The sequence below is a fragment of the Wolffia australiana genome, chromosome 14 (assembly GCF_029677425.1).
Source record: "Wolffia australiana isolate 7733 chromosome 14, ASM2967742v1".
In the NCBI taxonomy this organism is placed as follows: Eukaryota; Viridiplantae; Streptophyta; class Magnoliopsida; order Alismatales; family Araceae; genus Wolffia; species Wolffia australiana.
In genome coordinates, this window is record NC_135848.1 from 13394731 (window position 1) to 13409162 (window position 14432).

At 42.8% G+C, this 14432-nt stretch overlaps 3 protein-coding genes across 5 annotated transcripts; 2 read left to right on the forward strand and 1 right to left on the reverse strand.

Moving 5' to 3' along the window:
- Positions 1–583: 583 nt before the first annotated feature.
- TRM26 (RB1-inducible coiled-coil protein) lies at positions 584–4042 on the forward strand. Of its 3 annotated transcripts, none has more exons than XM_078585665.1 (6): positions 584–725; positions 803–887; positions 987–1067; positions 1302–2385; positions 2467–2623; positions 3294–4042. In XM_078585665.1, the coding sequence occupies exons 4-6, from the start codon at positions 1438–1440 to the stop codon at positions 3845–3847; spliced, it is 1659 nt and encodes a 552-aa protein (XP_078441791.1). In that variant the 5' UTR covers positions 584–725; positions 803–887; positions 987–1067; positions 1302–1437; the 3' UTR covers positions 3848–4042. The 3 variants fall into 3 exon arrangements, with proteins under 3 accessions (XP_078441791.1, XP_078441788.1, XP_078441789.1); XM_078585662.1 differs by having other exon boundaries at positions 675–708; positions 774–887; XM_078585663.1 differs by lacking the exon at positions 584–725 and having other exon boundaries at positions 751–887.
- On the reverse strand, positions 3996–8483 carry LPA3 (Low PSII Accumulation 3). Its single transcript, XM_078585666.1, has 12 exons — positions 8078–8483; positions 7644–7674; positions 6477–6569; positions 6332–6394; positions 6136–6247; positions 5841–5932; positions 5191–5249; positions 5008–5110; positions 4881–4941; positions 4535–4617; positions 4294–4374; positions 3996–4175 (listed from the first exon to the last, which is right to left on the reverse strand). The coding sequence occupies exons 1-12, from the start codon at positions 8392–8394 to the stop codon at positions 4116–4118; spliced, it is 1155 nt and encodes a 384-aa protein (XP_078441792.1). The 5' UTR covers positions 8395–8483; the 3' UTR covers positions 3996–4115.
- A 1621-nt stretch (positions 8484–10104) lies between these two features.
- Positions 10105–12889, forward strand: LOC144712107 (Pentatricopeptide repeat (PPR) superfamily protein). Its single transcript, XM_078586288.1, has one exon. It carries the CDS (start codon positions 10163–10165, stop codon positions 12002–12004), a length of 1842 nt encoding a protein of 613 aa, XP_078442414.1. The 5' UTR covers positions 10105–10162; the 3' UTR covers positions 12005–12889.
- The last annotated feature ends 1543 nt before the right edge of the window (positions 12890–14432 follow it).

Genomic DNA, 14432 nt, shown 5'->3' on the forward strand with positions numbered 1-14432 from the left:
GATGAAAACCGTCCCGTCCCGTCTGCGTCCCTGCACTTATTTACAACCGCCCTCCGTCCACTACCACGTCATATGTTCCCTCATGCCGTCCCTTCCTGTTCCGTCCGTCCAATTCCGTCATCTGTGTATCTCGTCCACGAGTATTCACTGCGGCAGTTGTCAAGAGAATCACGACATTGAGATCAAATAGATAAGTTGATTCTTTTTTTATTTTTGAACGATCAGATAAGTTGATTCTTGACAAACTCTTTTTTGAATTAACTAATGCTCCAGTAGGATCCACCATATTGGTTAAAATCAGTTCATCCTGACTCTTCAATAAATCACAAAGTTATATGTATACACCAGAAATTGGTTCTTTGACTCTCAGCCTGAGCGACAGGGAGAAGATGAAAGAACAAGTTTACTCCCACCAGGTCAACGCATTGACCGAGCGTTGACCTCGCCAGTCAAACCTGTCAATTTTGTCGTTTTGCGATTTACCCACGTGGGATATACAACCATCTCATCCATTGACAAAGCGTCTACGCAGGGACAGTGGTCGGTGGGTCAGAACAGCTCACCGTTGACCATGACATCAGTCGTTGACAAATGACGTCAGCAGAGATGGGACCTCGTCAAGCGCGTAAGCTACGCTTGCGGAGACGGCGAGAAGGGTTCTCACCCGCAGAAAGAGGATCGGGCTTGAACCGCCGGACCACGATAAGGGTAAGCGACAAAAGAAGGTACCGTTGGTGAAACGCTTGCGGCTTATCTTGCTTAGTTTTTTTAAGGCGCGAGTTGATATATGGAGAACGAGTAGGTGGTGAGTGAACAGTGGATGGGGACGGCGAAGGGCGTCGCGTTCTTGCTGTCTTTTTCCGGGTCGGCGTCGATCCTTGCCTACTGTATGAAGAGATTGGGCTGTTTTCTCTCTACTTCTCCTTCTTATTCTTCTTCTTGTTCTTATTCCTCCTCCTCTCTACTCCATCGAATTTCTATGCTAGTGCACAATCACCTCCATCGCAGAGTTACCCATCTGGAATTCGGAGCTTCTCCCCCCGCTGCCGGTTTTTCTTCTCAAAACGGTAATGCCTCTAGTTTTCTTCTCCCTCTTAGTTTTGTTCTCGGTAGGAGTTTCTCATTCCTTGATTTTCTCATTCTTTTTGGTTTTCTGCTTTCTGTATGAGTGAAAGTCGAAGCCTTTTTTTGATTTCTTGAGCGGATGATCACGCGCAGAGTTACCCATCCGATAATTGGGCGTCGCCTCTTGTTTTGAGCTGTTCATACCCAGTCGAATTGACTTCTAGATGTATCTGCAGGTGAAGGGCTTCTTCGACAGGGGAAGAAAAGCCCTCTTTTGGCGTGGTGTTCTACAGAGAGGTAAGAGGTGAGTCAGTCCAGCAGGATCTACGGCCGTTCTTTTGTTCTATCGATCCTGCTGAAGAAAACAAGAGAATGCGTGCCCTCAGAAGGAAAGACCTTGAAGAAATTTCTGTTTTGAAGAGTGAGAAACAGATAAGAAGAACCCTTTCCGGCCGTGCGCACCCTCTAGAAGAGGAACTGGAGAGGTTTAAAATAGAGTTCAAAGCGAGGCAGGACAGGTTGCAAGAATTACACAGAAACGGCATCAACGAGGTTGGGAAGAAAAAGAATCGAGAGGAACCCTTGTTCCCTGAGGATACTAATTCCACAAAGGCAAAGAGAGATGCCTGTTCATATGAGAAAATGAGCTTGTTGCAGATTCCTAGAAGTTCAAGTTATAGAGAAAACTCAATTGATCTGAGAAGGTTCCCTGAATTAAAGTTCAACCAGAGAGCAGGGCGGTCCCTTTCTCCGACAAGAATTGTGATTTTAAAACCCTCCGTTGATAGCCAAGAGGATGTCTTTAAAACGGTGAAGTATCTTTCTGAGGAAGTGCGGGAGAGGCCCAAACCTGAGTTATTGACCCGGGTTGGGGGTAGTATGGTGGTTGATCTTCAAATCCCAGAAGTGGGTACTCATGAAGCAGGAAGAAAGTCAACTGGGTCAACGTTAATTGGGGATTATTATGGCTTCAGTAATGGCATGAGAGGTGATCTGGAGGTGAGGACTTTGTCTTTCAGAGAAGGGCAGAGGGACCAAGACTTATCTTTCAATCTGGGGAGATGCTTTTCTGAGCCGATATCTGGGGCGGTTCTTGGTAGAGTTCTGCTGGAAGAACAAGGTAAGCCCATGAGGTTTGAACTAACAGAAATGAAAGAAAGGAAAAAACCCAAGAAGGATTTCTTCAATCTTAAAGGAAGGGTTTCTTATATGAGGCGGGTTTTGACACTCGGAAGAAAGTTATTTAGTAGAAAGAACCGGGCGATGGGTGAATCATTAGACATTACTGTAACATCGCCTCTTGTGCAGCTGTCTTGTAAGGTATGGTATTTGGCAGACTTAAGAGAAATCAAATAATATGTGGCCCGTTATCTAATAATACCGTTTGTTATATTGTGACAGGATAATTCAACCGAGGTACCTCCTAGCCCTGCGTCTATATCCAGCTATTGCGAAAATGGGTGGAAGCCAACTTTTCCAAGTCCAATCTCTCCTCTGGAGACGCCTTTCAACGATGATTTGCCTCGAATACCCGAGGAAATCTGCGTTTTGGTTCCCGGTGAGTGGGAAAAATTAGTTTCGTTCCTCTTTTCATTTTTTTCTCATACCAATGATTCCAATTGCGAATACAATAAAGCAAATGCTTTTATGCGTGATATCAAAAACTCCCATAGAAATTTAAGGTGATCAGCACTTTTAGAGCAAAAATAGTACCTGTTGATTATACAGTAATTTTCCTTCTTTTTTCTCCTTTCGGTTCTGGTTCACTTCATTATCTGGGCAGGCTCTGATGTCTAGTTCGCTTCAATGTCACGTTCACTTCTTTCGGTAGAATTTTAGTAAAATTTCACCCATACCCTATGATGCCGAAAATTTAAAGTAATATTCCTCTAATTATGCTTCTCCTACGGGTTTTGGGGGGGGGGACACTATAGAAAACGAATCCGATGAATAGTAAATTTTATAAAATCTCCTTAGTAATCTAGAAAATCAACTCTTTGGAGATAAATAAACATCCCTGGATTAGTGTGATGCTCCCTACTTTATTAATCATCTCAATCTCTTGAAAACATATTTTGAAGATTAGTGTGATGATTCTAATGAATCCCCCTACTTCCTTTTGCCATATTTTGAAGTAAAAATCCCCTGTTGTTAAATCCACTCCTGTTTAAATCCCCTCTTCATTTTTCTGATATATCACCACTGTTATTTTTCCCAATGGCTAACAGAGGTCCAGCGCCAGTCACCTCCTACAAGCCTCAGGCATGAAGCAGTTTCCAATCTCCAAGGAGACGAAGATAACACATCATACGAAGAGAATTACCTAAGACGAGCCCTCGTTACTTCTGGCCACTACAACCAGCCCCTAAACCTAATTCTAGCTCTCTGCAATTCTCCCATGGAACCACTGGCAGAATGGGTTTTCAAGGAAACAGAGAAGTCCACTAATCATACCAACCAGCCGGTAGCCTCGTCTTCTCGGAGACTGCTTTTTGATCTACTGAATGAACAACTCCTTTGCCTGGTAAGCGCTCCAGTACTTAACTCTAAGAGGATAATCCCCCTGGTAACCGGTGAAGATCTCATGAGAACACTGATGAAGCAGCTTGAGAGATGTCTCTCTCTAAACAAGAGAACATCCAGCTCATTAGAGAGCTTAATATCCAGGGATCTTAGTGAGCCAGGGATTATAGTGCATGTCAGCTTGGATGATGTATGCGAGTCTGTGGAGGGCATCATTCTTTCTCGGCTTATCGACGAATTCGTTTGTGATCTTTGTTGACCAATGGGCTGTTGAATTTTTTGCTGATTAATCAGTCTTCTCCGCTGACATGTATACTTGAAATAAGTGAGAAATGAGTCTCACCTGGATTTGGTGGGATCCCTCTGCCATAAATCATTGATCTGCATGTTGTAAGCTGTATACCCAATTTGTAATAAACATTTTTGAGTGAAAAATTAGGTTTTTTTTAATACATTACAATGGAACGGCCACCTGATTGGTGAATATGACTCTTTTATATTTTTCATGCCGAGGCTAGTGATTTTAATCAGCTCCGCCATGCCGAGGATGCCTCGAGATCGTTGCCTTCTTCCCACCATGTAGCAGTCTATGTTCATTTAAACGAAAAAAATATCATGATGATAGCAATAGTAAGTACCCGAATTATTGGGTAAGGATTTGATAAAAAAGGATCTTGGGGATCAAGGATCTGAGAAAACAAGAACCTTATAACCCTTTCTCAGGAATTCCAGGGAACTTCCTTGCTCCTCTTGCAGGCCGAGGACCCTCAAAAGCTCTTCCTTGGTCTACAAATTCTCAGTTCATTACTTGTCCATGAGATTTATTTTTTTTAAAAAAGAGGGAAGATCACATGCGAATGGTGGTCAACCCGAAATTAATGATAGATAAAATTACATGCAGTACACGACCATGGGATGATTACTAGTTAAATGAGAAATATAGTACCTCTCCCAACGTGAAGCGGGTACCACTTTCGGCTACGCATGCGTAGGAGCCATCTGCTTGTTTAAGCATCACTTGCCAGGGTCCTGTGCCGGAGTCAAGATGAATAGGGTTTTCGTTTTGGAATATACAACAAAATTTCGTTTTCGTTTTATATTTGGGGTCTTTTCAAAGTTTAATTTCTAGTCATACATCAAGTTAAAAGTAGCTATTATCTGGCATGAACTCAAGACAATATACTTTTGACACTCTTCTAAACATCGTGTCGATGTGATGATTTCCAATTTATGAGAAATACTTTATGCAATCATTTTCTCAGAAAATAACGATTAATTATACATCAACTCACCTGGGTACTGCCGGAAGAGTGCACCGCTATAGTTTACGATAAATGGCGCAACTCCAATGGTCTTTAGGACAGGAAAAATGGTTAATTATAAGAGCTCCAATAGTGAAATATGGCGAGTAGCACGTACCTTGGAGTAATCTCTGGTTCTTATAAAGAAAACGGGAATAAACTGAGAAAGAAACCGGTAATGAAGGTCCTTGCTCGGGAATCCCAATAAACCCAAGTCCGCCCTGCCAAGTAAATGGGAAATTATACACCTTCATTGGAAGATTATCTGCATTATGTTCGATGCTTCATCTCATGTTCATACCGCAAAGTCTCGAGTTCTAAATTAAATAGAAGTGCTGGGGTCGAGGCAGCAAAGTTCTCCTGCAAACATATAAGATGTGAAAATGAATGATCCTTTGATGGCCCAGATAAATTATATCATTTCCTTGCAAGGAATTAGGTGAATTCTATCAGAAATGCAGATAAAGATTTATTTGAATACTCCCAGAGAAAATTCATATTGCCTTCCTAAAATCTTCAAGCTTGGATCCATTTTCACACAAAACGGATCTGGTTTAATCCCATTAGAACACATTTCGGTTTCTTTCTCCATTTCTTCCCAAGAGGGGGGGGAGGGGGATGTAGACAGGCGGACGGACAGACGGACAGACAGACAGATTGATAAATAGATAGATCCGGACATTCCTAATTGATTAAAATGGACCCATCCAATCATGATCTGAGCCATCTGATTGGTTGAAATTTTTTGTCAGGAGCAAACCAATCTGATCCAATGGTTAGTCCAACACACACGTGGAAACAGCACTCTGAACCTCCAGATAGATAGAAAATATTTCACGTGACAATTGGTTTATATTCATCCAGATGAGGAGAAATATGGTGATTACGAATCAGATAATTAAAATATTCGCCACAAGAATGGGATGAAAAACATTAGTGATGAACACTTACCACATATTTCTCGATTAAAGAAAGGTCACGAGTGCTGCAGTTGATGAAAACATATAATGATGGGGGTTGATCCTGAGGTGCGGTATTGGTATCTGAGGAGGGTTAAGACATCGTGCTTTGTCAATTTGACAAGTGATATTAGAGATGGATCGAATCCATAAATTCTTTTTCGAATGTCAACTTAGCATTAAAAAATTCCAGAAATATCTCAAACAATAAGCGCTAGAAAATGCATTAGAATACTAGAACACAAGTACACGGTATCTCAAAAATAGAAATTTTTGTAAAAGTAAACCTTCATTATCCTCCTCGAAATCAAAGTCCAAGGTATCCCTCAGGGATCTGAAGAAGCTGCCAACGGCCCCCCTTGGCACATCATCCAGAGAACCAATGCTTACATCTTTAATCTGAACCGAGATAAAATGGAAGATATTTATGGAAATACCATCCTTTTGATGAATAAATAGGGTACATTTGAAAGGATGCCATACCATCTCTACAGCCGTCTTAAATAACTTAGAAGCTCTTCGCTTTTCTGGTTGATCAGGAAATACCTGGGAAATTTTTTACAACTATCAGAAATGAAGAAAAATGTGAAAAATATGAGTTTAAAAAATATGTTTTTTTAGAATTTACGATGCAAGCTCTGGTTCCCCGCATCTCTTGGACTTTTCTAACGACAGCAAGAGCAAGTTGGATATTCGCGTCGATAAACTCATCTGATGATCCCTTCATCCAACAAAAATTTGTAAGTTTCATCGGCCAAACAACTATGATGAAACGAAATATAAAATTATATTATCCTAGACTCTGATCAATACTTCATCCGTTAGTGTTGAAATACAACATCCTACTTAGAGTTTAAAATTAGTGCTCTTGCTATCAGCTATAGTTTTAGCACAGTTGGTAATTGCTTGAATTCAATATGGTGTTAGAGCCAGGTGGCAGGTTCAAATTCCAGAAGCAACACACTGCATGCTTGGGCCATTAATTGGCGAGTGGCAGGTGTTGCTGGGTATTGTTCAAATACAATATCCTGATTGAAGATGAATCCTTCTATCAGCTAAAGTTTAACGCAAGGTTGGTAAGTGCTTGAATCTAACAATTACATTAGCTCTTCATCTATTACTGCCACACAACCCAAATCTTCCATTATCCATCAATAAATAATGTCCTTCTGATTTTCTTGAAAATATTTTATTTCGATAAATCACCTTCTGTGACTGTCCCATCTGGAATACGCTATGATGGCTACTCAAGGGAACAAGGGTTGTATCATTCAATAGAGGCAACAAGCCCGGCCTATCTGGAATGTCAAAGACGCAAGAAAAAGATACTCTATCTAGAAATTTCGCCCACAATGTGGGCAAAATCATTACTTCTTTAGTGATTTCTAACGCTCGGGAGTTATTGTTTACTCATGGGCGGCTTTCTCCACCCAATAATTTGGATATGAACGTTAAAGCATAAGCAAAAGAGTTTGAGACTGGGGTTTAGAGTTTTCTTTTGATTATACCAATTGGTCGCATGAATTATGAAAAATGTCCCTAATTATATCATATGATGATCTCAAATTGTTGCCACGAACGGCTGCAAAAATGTTTTCATAACGCTTACGTCTTGGACAGACTTGGCATTAGGTGTGTCAAAGAACGATTTTTCAGAGTTTTTGTCGAAGAACGAATTTTCAGTTAAATAAATTTTAGACAGAAAACCCAACTGAAGTACTGTAAGATGGTGGAGTAAATTAAACGACGCGTAGTATTCAGAAAATAATATGGAGTACAAAATCGTGCAATGTACCTTGTAAGAGGAAATGGAGCTTGGCAAGGGTCTGTTAAGAAAACGTGCCGAAATAGGTTAGAACGAAATTAGCTTTAAAATGGTTTCTGAAACTTCAATTAATTTTAGAATTGAACAGAGAAAAACGAAATTTATTTCCCCAAATAAACGATCATAGCAGTAGCAACCAATAACTATAATTTAGCTCTTCAATTTTACACGGTGTAGTTGATGGTTCAATGGTAAACCTTAATTTCAGTAATCCCGTGAGTGTTCCAATGGTACATTATGCGAAAAAAAGATAAATTAAAGCGCGTTTCAAGGGGATCACGTCCTTCAGTCTCAGTCTCAAAACTTTTGCGCATGTCCGGGTCACAGGGATTAATTTTTCATAACGAAATTAAACTTAAAATAGAAACTCAAACCCAAGACAAAGCAAAAGAACGACAACTCACGGAAAGTCAATCTCCAGGCGGGTCTTGCCGTCATCGAGAGCATAAACAAGGGACTTGGCCGCGTCAGAGACGAGCACTTCATAAGACTTTGGCTTATACAACGGAACTCCGGACTTCGGATCAGTATCCGGCGTGCTGCTCTCGACCGTAGCACAAATCCGAACCGAACTACGGGCAGCCGCTAAGCGCAAGCCACCGAACTTAATTTCCGGCGAATTGCGGGAAGAAAGAGAGATCGACGGATGAAGAAGAGAACGACGGGACGAAATACGAGCAATCGGGCTCAATGTAGCCACGGAATTTGAGCAGAAGGCCATTCTTCCCCCCCAATCCGATAGAAATCTCGCGAAGATCAGACGCGCGCAAAGAAGAGATAACGAACTCCGAACTGACCGCTTGAAAAAAAAAAGAATGAATTTTCTTCTTAAATTTATCAAAGCACATACGCGTCATCCGTCCAGTCATCCATCCTTGAATTCGTCCAGTCATCCGTCTTATTATCCATTCCATAATTTGTTCCTCATTCCGTCCCGTCATCCATTTCGTCTGCCTCAATAGTCTTCGTCATCCGTCTCCATCATCATGATCATCATTATAGTGCACGATTGTCCAGGGCAGGGACGAAGGACGGGACGGGAAGAAGATCATCCAAATTTTTAGAGGTTCGTCTGAATCATCCCATCCAGAGTTCGTCTCATTCCAAATATTTTCGTCCACGACCCGTCCCATCTGAAAACCATCCCGTCCTATCTCCAGAATGAAGCAGTGTGTCCACTGTCCGAGGCCACAGACGGGATGGTTCTTTCACCCCCGGACGAAAAAATCATTCCGTCGGGATTCTAGGCGATGATTCTACATCCCATCATTCATCTGAACAACCAGATGGGCCGAGTTTTTCGTCCATGGACGAAATAACCATCCCATTGGGATTCTAGCTGACGATTCTACATCCCATCATTTGTCCAAACAACCAAAGGGGACGAGTTTTTAGTCCACGGACAAGATAACCATCCCGTTGGGATTCTAGTAGACGATTCTACATGCCATCATTCGTCCGAACAACCAGAGGGGACTAGTTTTTTGTCCACAGACGAAATAACCATCTCGTCTGCGTCCCTGGGTTGTTTTCATCACCATCATTATCATTCTGCTATCCATCCCGTCTGCGTCCATCGTGCAATTTGTCCCATCATCATTCCGTCATCCGTTGTATCATCATTACAGTTCAGGGACGCGGACAGGACGATTTTTTCATCCCAGGACTAAAAATTGTCCCATCGGAGGGTACAGACGAATTTCGGGACAAAAATTTGTCCCGGGGACCGCCGGATGGAACGGTTTTCGTCCCGTGGAACGAAAATACTGTCCGTCCGGAGGTCTCAGATGATGGGCGGATGGATGTGGACCAAAAACCGCCAGATTCAGATTCGACGGTTGAGATCTCGCCACATGGCCTCCCTATGACAATTTGCATAAAGGTCCCTGTATTGTTCGGGCGTGCAAACATACGTCGCTCAGAATTAATTGTACATATGTCCATTTGCATTCTCTCTCCTCCATATTTTCCTTAAAAACTTAAAAAAGTCTATATTAATATATTAAAAATATAAAATAGGTTTTTTTTCGTCCGGGACGTATTTCGTGATGAAAATTCATCCCGAGAAGACTGGACGGGACGAAAAACCGTCCCGGCATGATTGGACGGGAGGTTTTTTATCGTTGGACGAAATTAGTCTCGTCCTTCGTCCCTGAACTTACTCTGGATGTTGGACGGGACGAAATTCGTCTCGTCCCGTCCATTATCCATGTCCGGTAAGTTTCGGAACTATTCATCATTCAGTCTTTCGTTCACTTTTATCCGTCATCCGTTCAGTCCACTTCAACCGTCATCGTCATCAGTTACCATCATCTTTATCATCGCTCCGTCGTACTCGTATCATCATTCCGTCTGTCGTTCATTTCCATCCCGTCATCCGGTCAGTCCACTTCAACAGTCGTCGTCATCCGTCATCATCATGTTGATCATCTTGATTATCATGATCATCATCTCCGCAGGTTTCGCGGAGATCGATTAGGGTTTATCCCATGCTCATCGCCCCCGCGATTTCGAGATCGCGACTGTCGATCCTCGCCGGTAGCCAATTCGCAGGGGGAATCGATCCTCCGACCAGCGAAGATGTCGCTCGATCCATCCTGCAGCAGAAATCTGCTTCTTCAGCCGTTCAAATCTTCGAACAAGCTTCCCAATTCGCCAAATTCCGCCACGACGCGGCCACCTACGGAGCCCTCGTTCGAGCTCTCGTCTCCTTCCGCCGATTCGACAAGGCAAAATCAGTTCTTTCGGAGATTCCAGCCGCCACGGGACGGCCTCCCGATGAAGACACCCTCGTCGCCTTCGTCCGTGGCCTCGGCCGCGCTGGGATGACAAGGGACGCCGTCCAGGTGGCCGATCTCGCCAATCCCTCGGTTAAAGTCTTCAATTCCATTCTCAACGTTCTGGTCGTAGAAAACATCGATCTTGCAAGAAAATTCTACAGAGATAGGATGACCGGATCCCCAGTTCGTGGAAATGCCCACACTTTTGGGATTATGATGAAGGGTCTTTGCCGTACGAACAGGATTGATGAAGGTTTCAAGCTCTTGAAGCTGTTCAAGTCGTCGGAATTGCCTCAGAATCCGGTGATCTACAACACTCTGATTCACGCTCTTTGCAGGAATGGGAAATTGGGAAGGGCGAGGAGTCTCATGAGCGTGATGAATTGTGCAAACGATGTGACTTTCAACATCATGATATCGGCGTATTGTGCGGAGAAGAACTATCTCCAGGGTATGGTGATGCTGGAGAAGTGTTTTGATCTTGGGTTTGTTCCTGATGTGGTTGCAGTGACTAAACTTGTGAACACTCTTTGCAAGGAATGTCGATTCAAGGAAGCGATGGAGATTATGATCAGGGTTGAGAAGAGAGGTGGGGTGGTTGACGTTGTCTCTTATAATACCTTGATTGAAGGCTTCTGCGAAGCAGGAAAACCCGGTTTGGGTTTACGTTTGGTGAAGGAAATGGAAGCCAAGGGTTGTCTTCCCAATCTTCGTACATACAATTCTCTGATTTTTGGGTTCTGTGCAGCAGGGAACGCGTGTGCGGCTGTTGATCTGTTTGAGCGGATAAAAGAAGATCAGATCGAACCAGATTTCAAGACCTATGATGCGATTATCAGAGGGTTCTGCTCTGTGGGAAGAGTCGAAGATGGGTACAAGTTTTTGGAGATGATGGAAGAGCAAAGAGAAGAACTTTGGAAGAGAATCGGTCCTTATAACAGCATTCTTTACGGGTTGTACCGCGAGGAGAGATTTGATGAAGCTCAAGAGTTTCTTGAGAAGATGGGGGAGTTCTTCCCGAGATCTGTTGAGTGTCACGCAAATATTTTTTCCCTATGTCAGAGAGAGTTGCTTGATGAAGCCATGAAGACCTATGAGCAGTTTTTGGGCGAAGGCGGGAGTCTTATAATACTTACCCTTGTCAGGTTAATTGATGCATTGTGCCTGGCAAAGAGAACAAGAGAAGCATTCAGTCTGATGAATGAGATGATCAGAATGGGCTATCTCCCGGCAGTGAAGACTTTCAATTCCTTTATTTGTGGGTTTTGCAAGGAGGGGAAGCCAGTGAGTGCCATGAATATGCTAAGGGAAATGGCTAGCAGGGGATGTCTTCCAGATCCAGCTAGCTACAATCTTCTCATAGAAGTCTTCTGCGGGGAAGATGATCTGCGCATTGCTTTACATTTGTTGGAAGAAATGGTGGGTCAGGGTTTGATCCCTGAGAAAACTGTGTGGGAGCATCTGATCAACTCTCTGGGTCGAAGTCGTCCTTGGGTTGACGATCAAGATTCATCCTGCAGGATGATGGATGAAGTTCTCTGCAAGAGCTGATGGAAATTTCTGACTGTTGCCTCTATCTCTCCAAGTTTACCACAGGAGGTACTAGAATGTAACCACCAAAATAGCATTCAAGGAAACAAGGGGGAAACCTTTCCTGATTCATCCCATGAGTAATTAGTATAAGTAGAGGGTCTAGAATGGAGGCGGGCATTGAGCAGTTGTCGGAAGTTGAGGGCTTTGGCAGTTTGGCAGAAGTCCTCTTTGTTTGTTTGAGTCAAGATCCAATCACATCGATCACTGACTTGGTATCATACACTCGGTATCAGAGCAAGATATGGTGGTGAAATATCAGAAACTGATTAGCTGCAAGAATATCATTGTCAGAAGCATAGATTGAATCTTTTATGTACACAATCAGACTGATCGTTTATTTTCAGGATTCTTAGATGAAAGAATGAAATAAAAGGAGAGAAACAAAAAGAATAAAATGTATTTATGATCGATGTTGAGTCTCACCTGCCTTGGTCAGACGTCTCACCTCCTTACACTCCATAATTCCCCCCTCAGGACTTCTTGCTGGGTTATCTGGTGTTTCGCCTACCTCCGATGTCAGATTCAAATGGATGCCTTATCCCACATCCCCATTTCAGCTGCCACCTTGTCCTGAAGGTAGAAATCTGGTAATTGCTTGATGAAGATCTCCCAAGGCTCCCATGATGCTCCAATTATAGGTTGATTTTCCACTCGACAAATATCTGTCTCCTCTGCTATGAGACTTGTTAATGATTTTCTATGGATGGATCTGGTAATTGTCAAGGTTAAGGGAATGTGTAAAAAAAATATAAGATCCATGGGGATCACACTTGTAACGATGGATGAAGCGAGGCATTGGGTGAAAGCTTGACCTTTTAAGTAACTTGCCCCACTTTGATGCAATGCAGTGGGGTTCAAACCATCATGTCATTTTCACTATTGAGAGCTAGAGAGATCTTTTTGTTTAACAAGGAGATTAGACTGAACCAGCCAATTTCCGCTCTATCTACTACTACTAATTTTGGAAAGTACATGAAATTATTGTCTTTGGTTTGCTCTCCATTCAATGCTATAGAGGACAGTATCAATTAATTTCATGATATTTTAAACCTTGAGGTTTTCTTAGAGGTCAAACACTTGTTATGTGTGCATCAGGAATATACCCATCTCATCCATGGGCGATTTTGTTTGGGGGAATTTTGTTTGAGGGAAGAAAGAAGAAGGGTGGGCATCAGAAAAATTCTGGTTCGAGGGAATTTCAGAAATCGGAAATTTTTACGCCCAGAAAAATCCTTAAGAATTTATTATTACCTTCTAGGTCCATGTACATGATAAGATCCTACTCGGAACGTATCATGTAACACAACGTAATTCAACAATTCCAATGGAGATAGTTCAAACTGATCCGATCGATAGCAGGTAGGAGAGGGAGGGGGGAGGGGAAGAGGAGAGTTCCCGGGGTACAGAAGAGAAAAAACGGGAATGGTTGGGCAGGGCTGTTGGCTCCACGTCGAGGAGGGTGTGTTGACCTATGAACCACAAGAGGGGAGGTGAGGAAAACCCGGAGAGGGGTAGGCGAGGGAAGTGAGACCTTACTTCTGATTGCCTGCCTCTTGTCGTGCCAGTGCCCCTCCTTAAGTAGGGGAAAACGCGTTGCGGGCCGGTGCTAGCTTGTCAGGCCCGTTACCGGCCCGCTTACGGACATAAACCTTCCGATGGATCATATAAATACTCCCCCCTATCTCGAGCAGCTTGTCCTCAAGCTAGAAAGAGGGAAACTGTGTGCCGAGGGTTGAGGCGAGCTCCCATGAAGCTTCCGAATCTGGGAGGCCTTACCAGTGCGTGAGCACCTTGAAGCCCGCTGCCGTAGGACGAAAAACAGTGATCTTGGAGGGATAGACGTTCCAGGTGCAGTCTTTGGTGAGGACAGGTGGCAGCGGGCTGATGACTTAATAATGATGCATTGGAAATCACTGGATGACTCATCTCAAATATCCCATTGCTTAGGCTAAGGATTTCATCCACCATCTTCATTGAGCTATCTACTCTAATATTAAGGACTAACTATTACCATTATTTATAAAGCATACTCCAACTCTATTGTGTCCGCCTAGGATTTATGACTCTAGAATTTTGAGATAATTCAATGAGGTGAGAACTATTCATAGTTACTATATGCAACAAGGCTTTGTCATCATAATTTCCCATAATTTATTGCCCATAATTTCTATGTATCAATGTTCATGTCATAATCATTATGTGCCTCATGAACCATTTTGACAATTTCATATTATAGTGATGATGATGGGAAACTTTATATGATGCACAATGACGAAGACAAACACGAGATGGGATGACTAAAGGCTACATAAGGTTAGACTACCACAAATCCTCACAATTGATTGTAACTTTCAATCAATAGAAAATAATGACTCTGTACTCCCTT

Bases quoted from the DNA above. Each gene is read 5' to 3' on its own strand.
- TRM26 (XM_078585665.1), top strand. From the start codon at position 1,438: ATGCGTGCCCTCAGAAGGAAAGACCTTGAAGAAATTTCTGTTTTGAAG. The intron at 2,386-2,466 runs GTATGGTATTTG...ATATTGTGACAG, and splicing joins TTGTGCAGCTGTCTTGTAAG to GATAATTCAACCGAGGTACC. The intron at 2,624-3,293 runs GTGAGTGGGAAA...AATGGCTAACAG, and splicing joins AATCTGCGTTTTGGTTCCCG to AGGTCCAGCGCCAGTCACCT.
- LPA3 (XM_078585666.1), bottom strand. From the start codon at position 8,394: ATGGCCTTCTGCTCAAATTCCGTGGCTACATTGAGCCCGATTGCTCGT. The intron at 4,942-5,007 runs GTACGTGCTACT...CCTGTCCTAAAG, and splicing joins GAACCAGAGATTACTCCAAG to ACCATTGGAGTTGCGCCATT. The intron at 4,375-4,534 runs GTACTATATTTC...GAGAATTTGTAG, and splicing joins CCCGCTTCACGTTGGGAGAG to ACCAAGGAAGAGCTTTTGAG.
- LOC144712107 (XM_078586288.1), top strand. From the start codon at position 10,163: ATGCTCATCGCCCCCGCGATTTCGAGATCGCGACTGTCGATCCTCGCC.